At 46.8% G+C, this 22,382-nt stretch overlaps 2 protein-coding genes and 1 long non-coding RNA gene across 4 annotated transcripts; 2 read left to right on the top strand and 1 right to left on the bottom strand.

Annotated features, from left to right (window-relative positions):
- Positions 1 to 2,129: 2,129 nt before the first annotated feature.
- Positions 2,130 to 13,964, top strand: NME1 (NME/NM23 nucleoside diphosphate kinase 1). 2 transcript variants are annotated; one of them, XM_029212172.1, is made up of 6 exons: positions 2,197 to 2,233; positions 4,447 to 4,506; positions 9,664 to 9,793; positions 11,912 to 12,013; positions 13,059 to 13,171; positions 13,658 to 13,964. In XM_029212172.1, exons 3-6 carry the CDS (start codon positions 9,668 to 9,670, stop codon positions 13,773 to 13,775), a joined length of 459 nt encoding a protein of 152 aa, XP_029068005.1. In that variant the 5' UTR covers positions 2,197 to 2,233; positions 4,447 to 4,506; positions 9,664 to 9,667; the 3' UTR covers positions 13,776 to 13,964. The 2 variants fall into 2 exon arrangements, with proteins under 2 accessions (XP_029068004.1, XP_029068005.1); XM_029212171.1 differs by lacking the exon at positions 4,447 to 4,506 and having other exon boundaries at positions 2,130 to 2,233.
- Positions 12,961 to 19,230, bottom strand: LOC114889172. The gene is made up of 2 exons (XR_003791979.1): positions 18,459 to 19,230; positions 12,961 to 13,680 (listed from the first exon to the last, which is right to left on the bottom strand). It is a non-coding gene; the product is annotated as an uncharacterized LOC114889172 (long non-coding RNA).
- Positions 17,827 to 21,405, top strand: NME2 (NME/NM23 nucleoside diphosphate kinase 2). The gene is made up of 5 exons (XM_029212168.1): positions 17,827 to 17,989; positions 18,271 to 18,400; positions 19,358 to 19,459; positions 20,253 to 20,365; positions 21,149 to 21,405. The coding sequence occupies exons 2-5, from the start codon at positions 18,275 to 18,277 to the stop codon at positions 21,264 to 21,266; spliced, it is 459 nt and encodes a 152-aa protein (XP_029068001.1). The 5' UTR covers positions 17,827 to 17,989; positions 18,271 to 18,274; the 3' UTR covers positions 21,267 to 21,405.
- Positions 21,406 to 22,382: the final 977 nt, after the last annotated feature.

Genomic DNA, 22,382 nt, shown 5'->3' with positions numbered 1-22,382 from the left:
TCCTGCCAGCAATGTATGAGCAGATCCAGTTTCTCCACCTCCTTGAGAGCATTTGGTGTTGTCACTATTTTTCATTTTAGCCATCATCGAAGGTGTGTAGTGATATCTCATTGTGGTTTTAATTTGCATTTCCCTAATGGCTAATGATGCTGAATATCTTTTCATGTGCTTATTTGCCATCTGCATATCCTCTTCAGTGAAATACCTTGTCTTTTGCTTATTCTCTAATTGGATATTTTTTTAACAGTTGAGCTGTGAGAATTCTCTATATAGTCTAGATACAAGGGCTGTGTTGTGTATGTGGTTTGCCAACATTTTCTCCCACCCTGTAGCTTGTTTTTTTCATCCTCTTCTCAGGGTCTTCTGAAGAGCCAGAGGTTTTCATTTTGATAAGATCCAGTTTATCAACGTTTTCCTTGTATGAATTGTGCTTATGGTGGCAAGTCTAAAAACTCTGCCTAGCCCTTGGTCCTGAAGATTTTTTACCATGTTTTTTTCCTAAACTTTTTACAGTGTTGACTAAAAAACTCCACACAGCCTAGAAGTAGTGAGGTAAGTTTTATTTGATGACCCTACTGATGACTATAGCTTGGGAGACAGTCTCTCAGATAACTCTGAGGAACTGTTCCAAAGAGGTAAGGGAGAAGCCAGGATATATAGTTTTTGCTGAAAAAAACAAACAAGAAACATGTTAGTGGAACATCAAAAGATTACTGCTAATCAATTTAGAGAACAGACTTGTGGTTGCCAAGGGGGGAGAAGGGTGGGGGAGGGAAGGATTGGGAGTTTGGGATTAGCAGATGCAAACTATTATATATAGGATGGATAAACAACAAGGTCCTATTGTATAGCACAGGGAACTACATTCAGTATCCTGTGATAAACCATAATGGAAAAGAATATGAAAAGGAATATTTATATGTATAACTGAATCACTTTGCTGTACAGCAGAAATTAACACAACATTGTAAATCAACTATACATCAATAAAATTTTTAAAACATTACTGCTAATCACACAAAAAGCTGCATTGGATAAAAAAAATACGCTCATTGAAATTATTCATTTGATACGCATCTTAACTATCTAGGGCCAGTACCCTGTTTCTCTCCTGATTTCCCTTCAGTGTGCACCACTGGGGAGGCTACAGTGGCTGATGGCTTGATGTCAGGCAACAGTCTTTGTTTACTGAAATGGCAGGCAACATTTTCTCTCTTTCTTTTTTTTTTGTCCACATAGTTTTACACTTACAAAACTATGACCCATTTGGAGTGAATTTTCATTTAAAGCGGGAGGTTTAGGTAGAGGTTTTCTTTCTTCTTCTTTTGCCTATAGATGTCCCATTGCTCCCGCACATTTGTTGCAAAGGCTCCTGATTCTGCTTTGTATCTTACCCCATCCATTCCTCCTACAGCAGTCAGAATGCTTTTTTTTTTAAAGTGTATCAGATGACATGACGCCCTATTCAAAATCTTCCAATCACTTCCCACCAAAACATAATCTTGCTGCTCTCCAACCGCAGTTTCTAGTGCTCAACGCCCACTATAATACCGGCCCTTGGGTAATCACCAGAGTTGCTCCCTCACTTCATGCAGGTCTATTCTACTGCCACCTCCTTTAACCTTTAAAGTAGTTTACTGCTTCAATCTTCCTTCCGCCCTTGCCCTGCTTTTTCTTAACAACATTTGCATACTATGATATATTTCATATTAATTTGCTCATTTATTTATTGTTTGTCCCCATAACCAGCTCCAACAAAGTTTACTGCTATATCCCAGACCCTGAAACAATACCTGCCACACAGAAGTTACTCGATAAAAAATCTGCTTGACAGGCTGGAAAGAATGAGTAAATGTAAAACGAGGGCGACCGTCTACTTTTAGGTCAGGCGCTCGTTCAGACTCAATGAAAAGTGTGAGCGCCACCTCTCGGGAAGCCAATTTGCTCGAGAAAACAGTCACAGAATCTTAAGGAAAAAAAAAAGATGGCGGTAGCCAGCCAGAAGAGCAGGAAAAAACAGTACCGGAAGTTTAACTTTGGAAATTGCTCCCTAGAATGACACCCGACTGTCAGGAGGAAGCGTAGGCGAGTGGTGTTCTGAAAAATGGGCCCTCCCGCAGCAGATCTGGGCAGAAGCGTTCCGCGCGGGCGGGTGCCGGGAACCACGAGGGGCGGGGGCGCATTTCCGGTGCCGGTGGCAGCAGAAGGAGTTGAAGCCCAAGTAGCCGGATTGGTGAGAAGGGTTCGGGGTACTGAAAGGAAAGGGAGAGGAAGGGGAGGGGGAGGTGAAGAGGTCGGATGAGTTCCGCTCTGAGAGGTGGCCAGGGTGATGGGGTGGGAGGGAAGCGCCTGTCGACAGGTGCAAACCTGTCAGCTCACGTCCCACGCCACGTGGACTCACCTTTGTCCGTGGCTGCTTTTCTCATCAGGACGCGACCGTAGGGGTTGTGCCTTATTTGTTTCTGTCTAGTGCAGTGCTGGGCTCTGAATGAATGACAGGTGTGTGTCAGGTGGATGTGGAGGACACTTACAGGGACTGTTTGTAGCTCTTTAGCTCCATTTTCTCCTGGGGAATCCATGCTTGTCTCCAGCTTCCCCCGGGAGATCTCCGCCAGTTCTTGGGCTTTGTCTCTTTTTCTTGGACGTGTAGGGTGATTATCATTTAAGACATTTTCTTTGCTCTTATTGAGTGCTAGGCCCTGTGGCTAGGTACCAGGGACAGACACAGAAGTAATCCATCCGTGTATACAGGCGGCAGGCCAGTGGAGAGACAGAAAACAGAAAATGCAAACATATTGTTAAGGTGCTGAAATAAGAGGTAAACTAAAGTACAGGAAGATAGAGCCAGAAGGTGGTGCTGTTATCCACAGAGGGATTGACTTTCAAGGTGAAGGGACTCCTTTCTCATCTTGTGGAGACACAGCAGGTCCTGAGCCCGATCTTTTTCTCTGTAAAAGGAAAAGTCTGGAATAGATACTTCTAGGCTTCCTTCCAGTATGACGTCGCATATCAGATATTACTCATGGCAATAGTTCTCCCACAGTCCACCGTTTACTGGTTAGTCAGAATATTCATTACATCTCATGATATAGCATAAGTTGCATAGGGTTGGGAAATCTGGACTTTGGTCCTCATTCGGGTGCTCTAGATCTGTTTCCTCATTTGTAAAAGAAGGGGATTGTAATGAAATAATCTGCAAAAACCTAGTTCTAATACCATGACTGTGGTGGTAGGTCAAACCATATTTTAGACTGCCCTGTACCAGACATCACTTTCACATTATCACTGTGGTGTCCCTCATCTGGATAATTGAGAGATAGTGTCTTTTTTTTTTTTTTTAAACATTCCCTGTCTTAGTTCTGCCACAGTATTGGGTACACAGTAGATGCTTATGTTAGTTCAAAAACTGGCTCCTGTACACAGAAGGAAAGGAGAGACTGAAGAAAGGCAGACCACTCCAGATTGGTAGGTAACAGGTGTAACGAGCAACGGAGCTTGAGGCCTATCTTGGGTGGTTGCAAGACGAGTAGATCTCTGCTCTCGCCCACGAGAATTTTAAAAGTTTGCATAGAGGCCTTAACTAGGTACAGTCACATGTTCAGTTCAGGTGGTCTCAACAACACCTTACTCTCTCAAGGCTGTGTCCTTCGAACAGCCCCTTCTGTGGGGACAGTAGGCAGAGTGTACATTCCAAGGACAGGGGTGGGGGTGAGGAGCCGCCAGTTTCTGGGTTCAGCTGGAGGGTCAGCTGGTAGTTATGACCTCCTCCAGTACTCCGCCGCTTGTGACTGGCCCTTGCAGTCTCACCCCCTTCTTCTGCAGGGTCAGAAGTGTGTCCTGAGAGGTTAGCAAGGGGTTCTGCCAGCATGGCAGTGGCTCATTTGGCAGCTATCTGACTGCAGTGGAGGCAGTATAGAGGTATAGAGGCACCTATACCTCTATACTGTGCAGTATAGAGGCACATCCAAGAGAAAACATGGATTAAGATGAGTCCCAAAATAATTAACAGTTTTCTCTATGAAGAGCCCCATAATCTGAACCATTGATTTCCTACGTCCCCTTATGAGGCAGTAATGATGTCCAAGGCTCTTCTGTTTTGGAGGACAGCTTTTCTCATGAAAGATATTTCAGCGATTGGTAAAGACAGGCTTTGCAGGCTGTCATTTAAGGCTTGCTGGATGAAGTTAGTAAGGGCTTCTCTGTTTGCTATAATGTCCTTCGGGCCAATGGAGGGGACCAAGATGGTGGCTAAATGATTGTACCAGTAGAAAACGGAACATGCCCATCTGGCCTGGAGGAGAGGGAGGTTGGTGGCTTTAGGAACTTGACCCGGTTGTACGTACCATACATATTGGCCGGGGCAGGCAGCGGTGGGCTGGGGGCAGGATATGCCAGACCAGGAACCCCACCTTCTCCCCTCTTTCAAAGATGCGTGTTTCATTCCAGCTATAGCACATTTCAACAGTCCGGCTTGCAGTAGGACAGCAGGATCCCAGTGGAGATTGAGTAAGTGTCCTTTACCCAGAGGTGTGAATTCACCCATCCCGGTGAGACATCCCACTGCAAATCCCAGTAGACAACTCCTTTCCCAGGTGTGACGGGGCTTGGTTCTCTCAGCAGCACAGCACGCTGGTCCACAGAGAGAGTTGGGGCAGTGGCTGTTTCCCAAGACTTCCTTACTTGTATGGCACTGGGTGTCTTGTCAGGGGTCCCCAGTCTGGCATTTGGGGCCGTAGGTTCTACTGGTTGATCATTCAAATGCATCAAAATCTGGGACAGTACTTTAGTCCACCCGGCCAAGGTGGTTTTAGCTGTTAGTAATTTAATCTGCTGCTTTACTATTCCATTTTTCCTTTCTGCCAGTCCTCCTGCCTCCTGTGGGTTATAGGGGAGATGGAACTTCCATTTGATGTCATATTCTTTGGCCCAGTCATGACCTTTGAAATATAACCCCCGATCACTGTCTATTCCACAAAGGTATCCATACATGGTCTTAGCTTCTCTAATCCCCTGATAGCGGCAGCCTGGTTTGTGAGGCAACAGGGGACAGCTTGGGTTGGGCCAGATGCAGTGTCCACAAACACCAGAGCGTATTTAGAACCCTCACTAGGAAGGAGGGAGCCAGTATAATCAATTGGCCAATTTCACATCAGTTGGGAGCTCTGGTGGGTGGCCCCAGACTCCTTTGGCAGTTGCCTTGGGTGTTGTTTAGAACACACAGGACGTGCTATTACTGCATTAATTGAGTCACTGTATTTCAAAGGCAGTCCAGCATCCTTGGCAATATGTCATCCCCCTGGGCACTTCAGTGTTCCCTCTTCCTATGCACCCAAGGGTCAGTTGCTAGGACTCACTTCTGGCCTAGGGCATCAGCTTCCTGATTGCCAGAGGATGTCAGTGCCTTATGAGCCAGGGTGTGGAAGACAGTGAGGAGTGCCTCAGACTCTTGCAGGTGAACCCAAATGTCTTTTTACGTATCCAGACCCCACAAGGCTTATTTATGATCACTCACCTCTTGTCTTTCCATTGTCTAAGCCATAGGGTCAATCCCTTTAGAACAGCCCAACTGTCATGGCCAGGGCTCACCAGCCCGCTGGAGGCTGCCGTTTGTTCCTCTTTCCAGGCATGTGTATATCAGGCATCAGTGGGAATTTCCCGCACTCCCTCTCCACAGGCCCACACAGGAACAGGGCCAGGACATTTGGAGGATCTACATTCTCTACAGGGCCTAGGAGCAGCCACGTTTCTAGACAGCAGGCCGGTGGTAGGTACTCCTCTGCTGCAAATAGACGTGTCATTTAGTCAGCGTGGGGGTTTGAGCCATGGCAGAGGTGGGTAGATGGAACGTATTCTGAACAACCCCTTCAAAGGAAGGGAAGTTCTTACCATGATGTGCTGTTTCTTTGTGAGAGGCTGTACCCGGAGGAATGCTGTGTACACTGCTAGAAGCTGTTACTCTGTGGGGGTGTATTGGGTTTCTGCCCCCTTCCAGGGACCAAAAATCCTAGGGGTACTCTCTTTCTGTTGTCTCTCCCACAGTGCCCAACCCAGATCTGCTGGAGTCACAGACACATCTAACTCAAATGGTAGTCCGGCTTGGGAGATGCCCAGAACTTTAATTTGCTTCACTAATATTTTTGCCATCTGAAAGGCGGCTTGCTGCTCTAATCCCCAGTCCCACGTATGCCCTCTCATTACCAGGTAGTATAAGGGATGGAGGCACTGTGCCAGATGGGGAATAAAAGTCCTCCAAAACCCCCAAATTCCTACCGAGGCTTGCACCTCTTTCACATTCTTAGGGGTTGGATAGGCTTGTACATTATCAGTGACAACTTCTGGGACAACTTGAACCTTTCCCAAACGAAGGACGGCCAGAAACTTTACTGAGGTGCCTGGGCCTTGAATTTTTTGTGGATTCACTGCCCATCCTCTCCCTCACAGATGTTCCAGCAAAGCCTGCAGAGTGTCCTGCAACAGGGGCAAGTCTTCACATGTGAACATTATATCATCAATGTAATGGGCCCGTTTTACTGAAGTGGGGAAGGGGAACAGGTGCAGGTCTTGGGCTATAATCCCATGACATGTGGTGGGGCTGTGCAGGCAGCCGTGAGGAAGTCCTTGAAACGTCCAGTACTGCCCCTCTCAACATGAAGGCAAATTGATCTTAGGTATCAGAAACCTATGCTTGTTAAAGTTTTTCCATAAAAGTCCTTGAATGTGAAGCACTTTTGCAGGAACAGTTTTGCAAAACCATCAGAGTACAGCAATGACTGTAAATGAAAAAAGACTTTAAAATGGCCATGGTTAAAGATCTGATGAGAGTTCATTATAATACAGTCGACAAGGGAATTTGATTGTTTTTGTGACATACATTTTAAAAATATAACTAATAACATCATACCAGGACATACCATATTTTTAGGAATTTCATACAAATATAGCCCAAAGAAAGTTTAACATCACTTCTTTTTTTTTTTTAATTAATTTATTATTTATTTATTTTATTTTTGGCTGCTTTGGGTCTTTGTTGCTGAGCGCGAGCTTTCTCTGGTTGTGGCGAGCCGGGGCTACTCTTTGTTGCGGTGCGCAAGCTTCTCACTGTGGTGGCTTCTCTTGTTGCGGAGCACGGGCTCTAGGCTCGCGGGCTTCAGTAGTTGTGGCATGCAGGCTCAGTAGTTGTGGCTCATGGGCTCTAGAGCGCAGGCTCAGTAGTTGTGGTGCACGGGCTTAGTTGCTCCACGGCATGTGGGATCTTCCCGGACCAGGGCTCGAACCTGTGTCCCCTGCATCGGCAGGCAGATTCTTAACCACTGCGCCACCAGGGAAGTCCCTAACATCACTTCTTATTTGACAGTGTTTCCCATATAATTTAATATATCAAATAGGCTAATTAGTTTAATATCTCTCTTTTATAAGGAAAGAGAATTCGTCTTTTGAGATGTTCCAGGGGCCCTCTGGAAAATCCCAAAGTTAGTTCTAGGTCAGCATAACTTTATTTAGAATTAGATTTTGGGGGAGCTTGTCAAAAATACCGAAAGGTTTTAAAACACTAGATTAAATAGGATCTTAGCTCACTGTGAAACAATACTTAGTTATCTATTTAACTTAAGTGACAAAGACTCCAAAGGCAAATACAGAAAGTTACATAATTGTAAAAAAAAACTTAGCTCTTTTAATAGAGAAGATTCAGTTTTCTTAAGTAATTGAAGATGTGATAAAGACAACATGAAGCACAAGAAATTATTTGGATAAAACCACAGAATCTTTTTTCTGGGCAGGTTACTCAAAAGGTAAAGAAAAACCTCTTACAGTCCCATAAGGAACAGACCAATAGTGCAACAAAACTTTGTCCTTTGAGTAGATGAAAGAAAATTGTTTCAGCTTTATATAAGTACACTACTGATATCAAAGCTTATTTTTCTTTAGGCCAACTAAATAGAGCTCTTTTGCAAGTTAATTTTGACAATACTCTCTGGAGATAGAAAAACATCACCTATATATAACAAATCCATAGACATACGAACATACTGACAGACACAAACAGAGAATCCATAGCTTTCTCTCCAGAACTTTAGCCATGAATCAAGTATCCACCCACATGGCTGAAGCCTTTTACTAATATTTGCGGAGAAGATTTTAAAAATTTGGGAATTCCGTGGTGGTCCAGTAGTTAGGACTCCACGCTTCCACTGCAGGGGGAATGGGTTTGATCCCTGAAGCCACGCAGCGTGGCCAAAAAAAAAAAAAAATTTGTACTTGCCGTTGATGAATAATCTTAGGGAAACTGTGGACTAGATTTTGTGTGAGGGTGCTCCTATAGCAGTCTGTGTTTTCACCACCGCCCCCCGCTTTTTCTTTGGTCTGTGGGCAGTGTTTTAGTTATTTCCTGTGGTGTTTACATTTCAGAGACATGGTAAGATTATAACTTCAAGGAACAGAGAAGGAATGCAAGTTTTCTCTTAAGATATTTAAAGTTTTTCTTTGTATTAGGGGTTGGACAGCATGGGGCGCTTCATCTGTTTCATTCTCTGTCACCACAACATCCTCCCCTTTGTGCTCCTCACTTGCCCGGGGTTCCTGTCTCCTAGTGTCCTAGTCAGGCGTTGGCACAGCACTTGGACATTGATCTGCAGCAGCTTGTGCTCTCCTAGCTCTGCCACATGACAAGCTAAGATCTCCGATTTATAATCCTGCTCTCTCATCTTGTCTGCCAGCCCCAAAGCTGGCGGAGCAGTGGACACCTGTGCGTTCTTCTCTAACTTCAGCTCTTCTCTAACTTCAACTCAGCAGAGGCCAGCCCACTGTGGTAGCCGTTCATTTTCCTTCTTTGCTGCTCTGTGTAGTTTCTCTAATAAATGCAATAAAGCAGCCGGTGTTCTTGGGGCATCCTTGTTTTCATGTGGTGGTCCGCAAGTATCAAACATACAGGCCACCCTCCCCACATAGAGGTCGATGTTCAGCTTGGGATTTCCCCCAGGGATGCCTCTTTCCCAAGGCCCATTTCTTCAGTCTCCTGGCTGGCTCACAAATTGTTAGTCCACACACTGGCCCCTGTACGGAGAGGACCAGGAGAGACCAAAGAGGTTGACCACTCCAGGTTGGAAGGTAGCAGTTTTAATAAGTAAGGGAATATACATATGAGGCTTGTCTTGGCTGGCTGCATTGTACCCACCCACCAGAATCTTAAAGTTTATATAGTTTATATAAACTTATATAGTTTAACTGGGTTCAGTCACATGTTCAGTCCAGATGGTCTCAACAACACCTTACTCTCTCAAGGCTGTGTCCTTGTAATGGCTCCTACTGTGGGAACAGTGTACAGAGTGTATATTCCAGGGACAGGAAAAGGGTGAGGAGCCTCCGTTTGCCTGAGTCCAGATCGAGGGTGAACTGGCAATCATGTCCTCTTGACATGACTTAATAGAAGCTTATTAAATCAAATGAAATAGAAATTATAGGCCCTGCTTTTGGACCCTTCCCCACTCTGGGGTATTAGTTCATAGATGAGGGGACTGAGGAGGAATTAGGTTTTACCAGAGAGTCCTGGAGTTGACGTTGCAGATTTAAACCAGCTTTATGGAGGTAATCCTCTTGAGAAGGATAATGATGTAGGCAGGATATTGTTTGTTGTGTTGTTTCATCCCTCCACCTGTCTATCCCCAGGACCATGGCCAATAGCGAGCGCACCTTCATTGCCATCAAGCCTGATGGAGTCCAGCGCGGCCTTGTGGGAGAGATCATCAAGCGTTTTGAGCAGAAGGGATTCCGCCTTGTTGCCATGAAATTCATGCAGGTAAGTGGACTTCATTCTTGCTATTTCTATTATTTCATAGAAATAGGAGAACATCATAGGTCAGCCTCTCTGTTTCTCCCTTCAGCTCATTTTAGGCGTCTCCATTTAGGGTGAACACAAATGTCCTAAAACCCGGAAACTCCTCGGTGGCATCTCCGCTGAGTCTTGGAGCAAAAAAGTTATTTGCGACTTTCCGAAGTAGCCTCCCTTTCCTCTTGGCAATGCAGGGTTCCACATATTACTGCAGCACTGTGATTTCTGACGCAAAGCCCTGCGCTTGTTTGAGCTCCTGATCATGAGCTTCCTGAGCAGATAATTTTAGAGACCCCCCCCTCTCCTCCCCACTGTCCCCACCGTTTGAGGCAGGTTGTTTTTCAGCAAGGAAGTCTTTCTATCATTGTTTAACACCTGCCTACTGTCTAGCATATATTAGGCGCCATCAGGGCATGTAGGGGAAAGTTGTGATTTTGCCCTTGGGGCGGCCCACCTGAAACAGCAGAGGGCAGACACACTTGCAAGATACCTACAAAACAATATTTCAAAAAATGCAAAGGATTGATTGACCAAGAACCCATCTGCAAACAGACCTGGGAAATAAGAATTTAAATTCTCAAAGCAAGTACATTAGGGGATCATCCTTTTTTCCTATTAAGAGTCAACTTTAATGAATGAATCAGAAAAAAAAAGAGTGGGGGGTGGGTCATGCAGCTTGTGGGATCTTAGTTCCCTGACCAGGGATCGAACCTGGGCCCTGGCAGTAAAAGCGCCAAGTTCTAACCACTGGGTCGCCAGGGAATTTTAAATTTAGTTTGATTTGCATTTTAGTTCCTGTGTGATGTTTTAGAAAAACTGCGTTAATATAAAAGGGAGAAGACTGATGTTAATGCTGAGGGGAGAGTGGGACAGAATGAGTAGAGCCAGGTATTGGACAAGCAGTGCTTTCCAGAGAGTTTGTATATTAAATTAGGTTGTTTTTTTTTAATGCAACTTTATTGGAGTATAATTGCTTCACAATACCGTGTTAGTTTCTGTTGCACAACAAAGTGAATCAGCCATATGCACACACGTGTCCCCCTATCCCCTCCCTCTTGAGCCTCCCTCCCACCCTCCCCATCCCACCCTTCTAGGTCATCGCAAAGCACTGAGCCTATCTCCCTGTGCTATGCGGCTGCTTGCCACCAGCCAACTATTTTACATTCGGTAGTGTATACACGTCAATGCTACTCTCACTTCACGCCAGCTTCGCCCTCCCACCCCACGTCCTCAAGTCCGTTCTCTATGTCTGCCTCCTTATTCCTGCCCTGCAACTAGGTTCATCAGTTTTGAAGGTAAAGTGAAATCAAAGTATTGTTGATCGGATATTTACCACGTGCCGGGCACATGTGTTTTTTCATCTAGGTCTCATGACAACCCAGAGAGGTACTTATTCCTTTTCCCGTGGTTGTTAGTGATAGGAAGCTGAGGCTTGGAGAAGTTCAGTAATGTGTGGTTATCCAGTCAGTGATGCAGCTGGGATTTCAACCCAGGTCTCTCTGACCCCCTAAGTGCATACATTTCGTCCTTTACACTGAGTTTCCTCTCAAGGGCACGGACTTGGTGAAGAATGGGAGGAGGGATAGCTGCCATGAGCCTACAGGGTTATTTATTTATTTAAATTTTTTTTCTTTAAAAAAGAAAAATTAGATTAAATTAATTAATTAATTAAGGCCTTTATTCTCTGAATAAATATGAAGGGAAATGGCCTGGTTCAGTTTGCGTCTCATCCAATGCTGAGGCCACCTCCCTGTAACACTTTAGCTGAGGCTTGCTTGGGCGTGGAAATTTATTGTATTGTAAGCTTTCCTGTGTGAAATACCATGGCTGGATTCAATTCTAATGTTCTGTAATTTTATGCTGATCAATCAAGGACAGTAGGGGGAAAACTGGTACAAAGCTGGAGCACTTTTAGTCCCTGTCACTTCTTCCCTTTGGTAAAGTCAAGAGTGAATGGGGTTATAATAGAACAAGTGAGCTGAGAGCTCACGTTTTAAACGGCAGGATGGGTAAGTGGGAAACAACTAAACTGCTGGTTCTTAAGATAGTTTGGGGATCAATTCTCTTCTCTATCCTGTGGGACAGGCTTCTGAAGACCTTCTCAAGGAGCACTATATTGACCTGAAGGACCGTCCATTCTTTGCTGGCCTGGTGAAGTACATGCACTCAGGGCCAGTGGTTGCCATGGTGAGTGTAACATGTGTGGGATGTTGATGTGGATGACTCGGCTGGGAGTGAAGAGTGAGTATTGTGATTCTTGCTTCTAATGCCAGGTCCTCATTGTTGCGGAGGATTCTGAGGCTAGGGCATTGGACATTTAGGGTATGAGTCAGCTCTCTGGCTCACCAAAGACAAAATACCTTTGCTTGCTGAACTGAAGACTCACATCTGGGAGAAATCAGGAGAGATATGCCTGATTGTAAGCTCCTGGAGGTGAGGGAGACTGTGTCTTGTTTATTGCAGTGATTCTTCTCTTAGTGTGTATTGGTTGTCATCTTTGTGCCAGGCTCTTTTAGACACTGGGGATACAATCATGAATGAGACAAAATAGGTAACTGTTTTTATAGCTTTCCTTGCCTACGTATCCTGAAAAGGGAGGGTGGGCAGATCATAAAGAAACCAAAAAACACATATATATCAGCTGATTAGTGACATGCACAGAAATGAAACAGGATTATGTGATAGCAAGTGAGCGCTTTAGACTGGGTGGTCAAGGAACGTGATTTTCAAGCTGAGATCTGGATGAGAAGGAGCCGGCCGTGTACAAATTCACAGTGAAGAGCATTCTCAACCATGAAAATAGCATGTGCAAAGGACCTGGGGTGGGGGACTTTTTGAGGTACAGAAAGACGCTTGGCCTAACTGAAGCCTGGTGGGTGAAAGGGAAGGTTGGATGAGATTAATTCATAGGCACAGGCAGAGGCCAGATTATGTAGGGCTGTCTCAGCCCTGTACTTCCTGAGTGCTGGGAAGCTATGGGAGGTTTCTACACTTGGTGTTTTAGAAAGGCCACTCTGTGTCAAGAATGGATTGTAGAAAGGCAAGAGGAGGGCAGGGAGACCAATATTCCCAGTGCTGGAACACTTAGATGCCCCAAAAGTATTTGTTCAATGAATGAATGTCATTTTAAGGGGGTGCTTTTTCTTTTTCTTTTTTTTTGGAATTAATAGTTTTCAGATTTTCTGCTGAGATTGGTTTCCTTCCTTGACCATATCTTCTTTTGTCCTTGGAGGTCTGGGAGGGGCTGAATGTTGTGAAGACAGGTCGAGTGATGCTTGGGGAGACCAACCCTGTGGACTCCAAGCCTGGGACCATCCGTGGGGACTTCTGCATCCAAGTTGGCAGGTGAGAGTCGGTGCATTTTACTCTTTTCTAAAATCCAAGTGCCACAAGAACTTGGGTTTCTGAAGCTGAGGGTAGACATGATACCATATACAGAGCAATTTGTAATCAGAGTTTATTGTTTTCCTCCTTCTTAATTGGTGTTTGGCTTTGCAGGCCCCCCTGCCTTTGGTCATCAACATCACTATGGTTGTGCCTTTGTTGTGAGAGTAGAACCTGATACAATGCGCTTTGCTGGCCAGAGTCCTTCCTGAGGCTCCCACTGCTCGCATCAGTGTTGCTAGGAGGGCTGGACGTGGAGAGGGCATTCTTTATCCTTACATTAGTGGCAGTCATGGGTTTTTTCTTTTGACATGGAATAATGTATATGGAGCTTTGGTTTTTTCTGCTCCGGTGGCTGTAGGCTTTCTGGCAATGGGAATGAGGGGAGCTTCTGGGCAGTTTAATCCTTCTGACCTCGGTAACGTGGCCATCTCTTTTCCCATCCAGGAACATTATCCATGGCAGTGATTCTGTGGAGAGTGCAGAGAAGGAGATCGGCTTGTGGTTTCACCCTGAGGAACTGGTGAATTACAAGAGCTGTGCTCAGAACTGGATCTACGAGTGACATGGAAGCAGACCACAGTGCTTGTCCCACCCCACTTCCCCTCCCTCTCATGGGCAGGGGCCAGGTCATAGCAAATCTAGTTATTTCTGAGAACTTGCTTTTCATCCGGAGGGAAACTCTTGGAGCTGTGGATGCTCCCTGTACAGTGTTATGTGCTATCATCAGATTAGAATGTTTCATCTCAAGGAAGGAGTCGTTGAGTAAGGTACTTTGTATTGTTGTATCGCTCTGTATTCTTTTTTCTCTTTCACGTATTCTGGCTAACCGAAGCTAATAGAGAGTGTAAACACTGTATAAATTATATTGGCCTGAGAGATCACACATACACACCCATTCTTTGCCTGTCCCTCTCTTCCCCCTGCATTCCATCCACTCTTGGCACTGAGCCGGTCAACAGCTCTCTGTCAGGGATCTGCTGGGTTGCCAAGACTGTCCTGTGCATCGAAGATTCCCTGGAAATAAAAGATACCCTTCCTGCCCTTGAGAAGCTCTCATGGATTCAGTGGCTGGGGGAGTGTGAGAAGTTGTAACTACTCCAAAGCCAAGAAGCTATGTGGATAGTGGGCCTGGATTTCTGGGATGACCTCAAAAGAAGCAGAAGATATCTTGTGAGTAGTTTTGATTAGTTAGGATATTGATTTGGTTGCTTTAATAGAGACAAGATGGAAATTTACTTATCATTTACTTAAAAGCTCAAACTGGAGATCTGATGTAGATCACTGTGACTATAGTTAACAATACTCTACTATATATTTGAAATTTGCTAAGAGGGTAGATCTGTGCTCTCATTGCAAGAAAGAGAGAGAGAGAGAGGGAGGGGAAGGGAGGGAAGGAAGGAAGGAAGAGAGAGAAAGAAAGGTAGATAGAAAGAAGGAAAGGAAATGGTAACTGTAGGAAGCCGTTGTTATGTTAATTAGCGTGATTGTATTAGCTTGCAGCTAGATCCAGCCACAGGACTAAGCTCTGGCCAAAGAGACACGAAAAAGTGAAGGTGGTAAATTCAAGGTTGTACCCTGAAAAGGAAGGGATAATCATACTTCCCTTCCCAACTTGCTGGAAGGCGGATATAGGGGTGGTAACCATCCTGGATTGGTTGGAGGGAACTGAATCTCTGGACCACCTCAAGGATCAGAGCCTTACCACCATCACCACTTCTATGTACCGTACCTGCTTAGATTTTTTCCCCCCAGTTTTATTGAGATACAACTGACAAATAAAATTGTAAGATATTTAAAATGTACAACATGATGATTTGCTATAAGTTACATTGTGGAAGGATTTCTCCCATGGGGGGCCACCTTTTGTTTGGGCAGCTGAGGAATAGATGCGTTTCTGTTTCATACAAAGAGTGGGGAGTGAAATAGAGTACCAGGACTTTGGGGGAATGAATATGTGTGTAGCGAGGCAGGAGGGTCATGAAACTGCACAGCTCATCTCAGGACTTAATGGAGCTCAGGTTGTTTATGTCTTGGCACAGAAGGAATTCAGCAAGAGACAAAGTGATAGGTAAGAAGTAGATTTATTAATATAGAGGACACTTGTGAAGGATACAAGTGGGCAGGCAAGAGGGCTTTTCCCTGAGAACTAAGTGGGCTACGTTTTTATAATCAAAGGAAAAGTGGGGAGGGGAGAAGACCACCTTCTTCCTCTTCCTTTGTAAAGATGTTGCAGGAAAATGGGGTGCGAGAGAATGGTCATGTCCCAGGTCTTGGGCGAGCTCCTGGGACAGGCTGCTAAGTGAGGGTACTTGGCTTCGCGCAGGAAAGAATTCAAGAGCAAGCCATAGTGAAGTCAAAGAGGTTGACTGAGAGAGATACACATTCTGTTACTGAACTTGTGTTCGTGTGCCTGGTGCACAGTGAGGCCAGACAATGCCTAAATGTTGGAGTTTGGAGCAGAGCAAGGCTTATTGCAGGGCCATGCAAGGAGACGGGTGGCTCATGCCCCTGAAACCCCCAACTCCCCAAAGGGTTTCAGCAAAGCATTTTTAAAGACCAGGTTGGCGGGGGTGGTGGTGGTGGGGATGGTGGGGTGGGGTGGTGGGGTAGGGGTGGGGGGGGGGGGGAGGGGGGGGTAGGGTGGGGTGGGGGAGAGGGTGTGTGTGTCACAGGGTATGTGATCAGCTTGTGTACAGCTCTCTAATTGGTTGATGGTGAAGTAACAGGGTGGTGCCCCAGGGGTTAACATAATCAGTCCTTAGGCTCCAGGAGGCCTGGGGGCTATGTGTTCATGGTCATCAAATAGTTAATATCTTCCATTTGGTGGGGGGTTTTCACATCTGTAAAGTAACTCAGGAAATGTGCATCAGGTACTGTTATCTGGGTACTTCAGAGAGGAGCTAGAGCAGAGGATATGGGGGAAGGGTCTGCCCCAGAAGGCCCCACGGGGTCCTGCTCAGTTACAGTTCCATAGACAGAATGCAGTCTGTGTCAGAAGGCAGAGCAGGCCCGAGGTGCGGGGGTGGTTGGTTTTCATGGGCTGGGTAATTCCATAGGCTAAGGAGTGGGAGGAATATTCTAACCACCTCGGAGAAGGCTCAGGGATTTCCAGGATTTGGGCCACTGCCCACTTTTTGGCCTTTAGGGTTGGCCTTGGAACTGTCACGGTGCCGGTGGGTGTGTCATTTAAGGCTAATGTAGTACAGTGAGCGTATAATGAGGCGCAGGTTCTACTGGAAGTTGAATCTTCCACCATCTTGGGCCTAGTTGGTTCTAACCGGTTCTTGATGTATCCAGTTTTTCTCAAGGGCTGTGTCATTCTTTAAGGATTGTGCCCTGCCCCCTTGCCTCTTCATTTATACCTTCCGCAGTTAAGGACAGTCTTCCCAGGAAGGAAAGGAGAGGTGAAAGGCAGAGGGCTGCTGTTGGCTGTACCGCAAGGTAGTGACCAGACCAAGGGGCAAACGGCTCTGCGGAGAAATATCCAGTGAAATTCCCACTCTTTCCCACAATTTGCTAACCCTGAAAAGGAAGCCCAAATAAAAGTGTACCGCAGATTGAGGCCCAAGGGAACACTGGGTGTCCTTGCTCCAGAATGAAGGCTGCTAGCGTACTGTTGTTTAATGCTGTGCAACTAGAAGTTTGGAAAGCCAGCAAGGTATAATAGAGGCCTGGACTGTCACAGCATCTAACACAGGCTATCAGTGCAGTGCCGGGACCACTAGGGTGATGACACATGATTCCTGTGGTCAGCTCACCGCCCTGAGGAGAGAGACTCAGGGGCTCTGCCCACCTCAGGCTGTAAGCACTGCTGGAGGGTGGGGGTGGGGGTGGGGGTGAGTGTACACTTACTGAGAAGAGGGGCTTGCTGGCTCCTCCAGGGAAGCTGGGCACCACCAAAGGGTGGCTAGTGGTTTGTCAGGCAGAGAAGAGATAGGGATTGTCTGCAAATGTATGATAGGCCTGATTTCTATGAGAGAATCTAGAATCTTGTCACGGGTGTGTCTCAGGCTGAACTGAATAACCTGGCCACACAATGATGCTGGGGGCAGAGATCATCATCTCAGGGTGGGAACAGGGCAGCTTAATTGGGCTGGGAAGGTGGGTGGGGAGACAGGCAGGAGGGAGCAGGGTATGGGGTATTTTGCTAAATTAGCCTTGGATGCCATCCTCCAGGCAGGGGGAGTCATCAAAGCAGGGCCGAGGGTCAGATGGTGTTTGAGGAGGGTGCTGAGGGAGGCTCCTTGCGGGGAGAAGTGAGGTGGACGCGCATTGGGAGGCCGCCAGTTCGGATGAGGGAGGTGGAGGGCTTGAAGCAGGGCTCAAGCAGAGGGGAGGGAAGGGGAAACTGGATTTTACAGGTAGGATAAGGACTTGTGCTAGACGGGGAGGAGAGAAAGCAGCTCTGGGTGCTCGGTGAATGGGGAAAAGCAGATTGTACTGGCCGGGGTACTGACTCAAGACCAGTAGAGGTTTGCGTGCGCGCGTGTGAGGAGGTACTGAAGACAGGAGTTGGACTGGCCGCGCGCAGTTCTACTTCTGGCACATCCAGGTGGGGTAGAAATCACTTCCTGCCCCTGGAGCCCTCGCTGGCTTATTCTGCAAACCCGGGGCGTGGACAGAGTCGTCCGGAAGCGTCCGGCCTCGCGGGTTGGGCGGAGGGCCGTCCTGGGTGTGGCCGCTGCCGGCCCCTCCTCCGCGGGCTCCCTGCGGCGGTGCCGGTAGCTAAGCTCTCGGCTCAGGCCCGCATCGCCGCCCGCGCCCGCCCTCTTACCGGTAAGACGGGGGCTCCGATCCCTTCCCGCCCTCGGGCCCCCTCGGTCCCGCAGGCCGGGCGCTCCCCCGGGACCCCTGCCGAGTGTCGTCCGCGGGCACCCGGGGACGGCTGAGGGGCTGCGGCGCGGCGCTGGCAGGGCTGAGGCGTCCCGCAGGCCACGTGTCCCCGCGGTAGCGGCTGGCGGGCGCGGGAGCCACGTGGCCTCCGGTCCGGGCCCCGGGCCCCCTCGAGGCCTGTGTGGACGCGGCCGCGACGCCCTGACCGCACCTGCCTCCCGCAGGACCATGGCCCACGCGGAGCGCACCTTCATCGCCATCAAGCCCGACGGCGTGCAGCGCGGCCTGGTGGGCGAGATCATCAAGCGCTTCGAGCAGAAGGGATTCCGCCTTGTGGCCATGAAGTTCCTTCAGGTGACGCGCCCCGCTCCCCTCCCCCCGCGGCGGCGAGGTCGCGGGTGGTTTTCCTTACCCGCAGCGTCGATCCGCGTGTCTTTTCCTGGTCGGAGTCCCCCTTGGCCGATTTCGGACCCGCGAATACCCCTTTGCTTTGGGCCTCCAACCGCCGCCCCCCCACACACACCCAGGGCTCCACGGGCCCGCTAGACCCTTGCCCGAGGCCCGGGGGGACAGACGCCCTTGGAAGGTTAAGCGGAGGTGACGTGACTCAGGCTCCAGGGCTGCTTCCTTCCCGCGGCTGCGACGGGCAGTGGGCCGCAGGGGGGCAGCAGGGAGTGGAGGAGGTCTGCGCCCCGGGCCCACGCAGGTCCACCCAGGCACGGGATGGAGGCTGGAATCCTTTTGTGCTTCAGCTTGCAACTGAGATGATTGAGGTCTTAGGTGGGGTGTGCCTTACTCTGCCCTTTCTCTGCAGGCTCCCTTTGGCATAGGGCAGTAACTTTATCTTCCAATTTGGGGTACAGATCTGGACCTTAGGGGATAGGTACCTAAGAACTGAAATTTAAACCAAGCTTTCTCAGTTAACGTCTGAAATGTTTAAAAGGGCATTGGGAATGGGCCAGAGGGTTTGATATGACCTCTGTCTGGCATATTTCCTTTGATCGCAGCCAACACTTAACTCCCTAACCACCTCTTTCTAAGGATTATAACATCCGTCAGGTCATTGACATGAGGGTGTCTTCATGATCAGAACGATCTTTCCGCTAAGATAGCATCAGTTTCATGGTTTGGATGGGTTTTTTTTTTTTTAAATACGCACCTTATGAATGTGAGCTAAAATACACACCCAGACTTTTAGAGAACCTACCATGTTACTGGTGGGGGGAGGTGGGCGGGTTCTGAGGATGGGATAGAGCCGTATTTGAGCCTTTCTAGTTTACTTCCTAATTGGTACCTCCTCTTCAATGCCAGGCCTCTGAGGAACTCCTGAAGCAGCACTACATTGACCTGAAAGACCGCCCATTCTTCCCAGGGCTGGTGAAGTACATGAACTCTGGGCCGGTTGTGGCCATGGTAAGTGCTTGTGCTGGAGGAGAGGGAACCAAGGAAGTAACGGCTGATAGGTAACTGGGTTTGCTCAGTGTCTTCATGTTCCTTTTTAGACATCTTCCGCAGATACTCCAAATTCCTTGTTTTACAAAGGCAGCCTGCTGGAGTGAGTTAGTTTACAGACCAACTGGGAACTTGGGAGGAAAAAGGAAGTGAGAATCAGAACTTGAAAAGAGTTCTCTGTGATCCTGTGCTAGAAATGAACTGGTCTATTTCTTCCTGTGGCATTAATGTCCAATTGGAAATGAAGTGAATAGAGGTAGAGGGTATAATAGGGAGTTAATAAAATTGTTGGGAAAGAAGCCCTACTTCCTGTTCCCTGAGGGTGACCTTTTCTTCTTTCTGCTTTTCCCTGGAATACATTTTCCCTTTTCATGTCAGTCTTTGCCATATCTTGCTCTAACAGTCTTCTGCGATGCCCTTCCCACTGATGCTGTTCCAGTCTGCTCACTTTTCTTTACCCTTTCACCACTATTTTTTGAGTTTGTGGCTGCATAAAGGTTCTTCAGTCTTTTTAATCTCTGTCTCAGCCAGAGTGGGAAGTCCCCAAGTTGGGCAGACTTTTTCTCTGTATCCTAGCAATACACTTGGGATGGAGTATGGAGTATTTTATATCGGCCCCTACTACTACTGGGGTTGGCTGATAATCATGTCACTGATTGGTCTTACTGATATGTGCTGTTAGGTAGAGGTAAATGTTTGTTTTTAATGGCCCTGAGTGGCAGAACTGATGAAATTCCTCTTCCCTAATGTCAAGGTCTGGGAGGGCCTGAATGTAGTGAAGACAGGGAGAGTGATGCTTGGGGAGACCAACCCAGCGGATTCTAAGCCGGGCACCATTCGTGGTGACTTCTGCATTCAAGTTGGCAGGTAAGTTCCAAGGGACACTAATGGCTTTTCCTCAAAGCCACTTAACTTGGGTTTAAAACAAACATTTTTGGCATATTCCAATTTTAGAAAATTTTGAACGTTTAAATTAGGTGGTAATTATCATTGGATGAATGCTTTCTTAAATAGTTACTTCTCTAGGCTACTTAAAATTTTAGCCAAGGCATCGCACAAGGGAGCTGCCTGCGGTGGGTCCTTCGTGACGGCAGAAAGTGTGGAGAGTGGAGCAAGGAAGGGGTCTAGCCTTGGCTCTGCCCTTTGTGGTGCTGTGTCCAAGGGTGTGTCACTTTCAGCCTTTTTGGTTCCCTCACTCATACAGAATCTCTACAAAAATTTGTATAGTTATGAGACTCAAACGGAATAAAGGGATTGTCAATAAGCGTGAATGTTTTGATTGGACTTTGCACATTAGTGTTGTAAGAAAATACAGCAGCAATGGCTGTTGATAATGAATACGTCACATCTAGTTTGGGTTTTGGTCTGGGTATTCCTGTATTTTTCAAAATTTGAGAGGTAATGTTTTGTGGCAATCTTGGGTACAAGCACTGTTTTGAAAATTTAGAAGCATAGTAAAGTTGAACCAAGTGATGCTTTTGGCTTAAGTACTTTTATAGTTGCTTTTAAGAGGAGATACTTGGGGGTGGTGGTCAGCTGCTTCAAGGAGCAGCTGGCTGAAAAGGTCTTCAGTGACTGTCCTTTGCTTTATCCATTAAACAGACTTTTGTACTTTAAAATGTGGTAACTAGAAATTGTTCTCCTTCTTAGGAACATCATTCATGGCAGTGATTCAGTAAAAAGTGCTGAGAAAGAAATCAGCCTGTGGTTTAAGCCTGAAGAACTGGTTGAGTACAAGTCTTGTGCTTTTGACTGGATTTATGAATAAGAGGCGGACGGAGCATCAGTCCCCTCTGGCACCACCTGATGTGTCCCTGGGCACAGCTCTTCATTCCACTAACTTGGAAGCAGTAGGATGGATGTTTCTTTCCTAAAGTATATCTACCAATAAAGCCTTTGAAAACGGGGTGCAGACTCTGGTGATTACTGGTTACTAAGCTGGAAGACGTGACTTGGTTCCCTGGCTATCGTAGTGTTATCCAGAACAAATTAATCCTGCTTGTTATGGAAAAATGATTTAATCCTTCTCAGCACCTGGCATACTTCCAGACTCTAGGAGGGAAAGCAGTGAGGCTGAAGAGGACAAGTGTGGCACTGGTTGTGTATCTGAAGAAACTAATAAGGAAATAATGAACATAATAAAGATCCCAACCACTTTAGCTGATGTAGAAATGCACATTTCTGTACAAAGAATTTGTTGAAACTTGGTAGAATGAAACATAGACTAGTCAAGTTGTCCAGATATACATTCTTGTTGATTGCAAATTGGGCAAGTTACGTATGAGGAAATGGAAGCCTAAGGACACCTGTAAGGTGAGGATGATACCATGGCAATGCAGGATTAAATGAAACAATGCATGTAAAGCAGTTAACCTAGTGCCTGGCCCGTAGCTGGTACACAAATATTCCCTGCAACCCTACCTCCCTTCTTCCTCTACCCTGGGATGAGATATTTATCATGCTTATTTCCCGGGCTAGTAGTAAGTGGTTACAAAATCCACACTGCCTGTTAATTTTGCTGGATTGGTACAGTTGTAAAATGATGCCAAAGAGCACCTATCAATATAAATTTTCACTATCATCTGGAGTCTGCCTTAAAAATGAGATTATAGAAATATGTGGGTTTATGAATACCTGTTTTCTTAGGAAACCGGTGAAAGCTCTTCATGCCACTTCCATATAAAAGACTCAACATTACATGTTTTTTTTTGGCCACATGGCTTTGCAGGATCTCAGTTCCCCGAGCAGGGATTGAACCCGAGCCACAGCAGTGAAAGCCCAGAATCCTAACCACTAGGCCACCAGGGAACGCCCTCAACGTTACATTTTTTTATGCACGTTGCTATACTATAAGACAATGACAAACACATCAACAGCTTGGTAC

The sequence above is a fragment of the Monodon monoceros genome, unplaced genomic scaffold (genome assembly GCF_005190385.1).
Source record: "Monodon monoceros isolate NGI ecotype Baffin Bay Population unplaced genomic scaffold, NGI_Narwhal_1 Super_Scaffold_9, whole genome shotgun sequence".
NCBI classification, from domain to species: domain Eukaryota; kingdom Metazoa; phylum Chordata; class Mammalia; order Artiodactyla; family Monodontidae; genus Monodon; species Monodon monoceros.
Note: the sequence above shows the minus strand (reverse complement) of the source record. Positions and strands in the feature narration are given on the sequence as shown.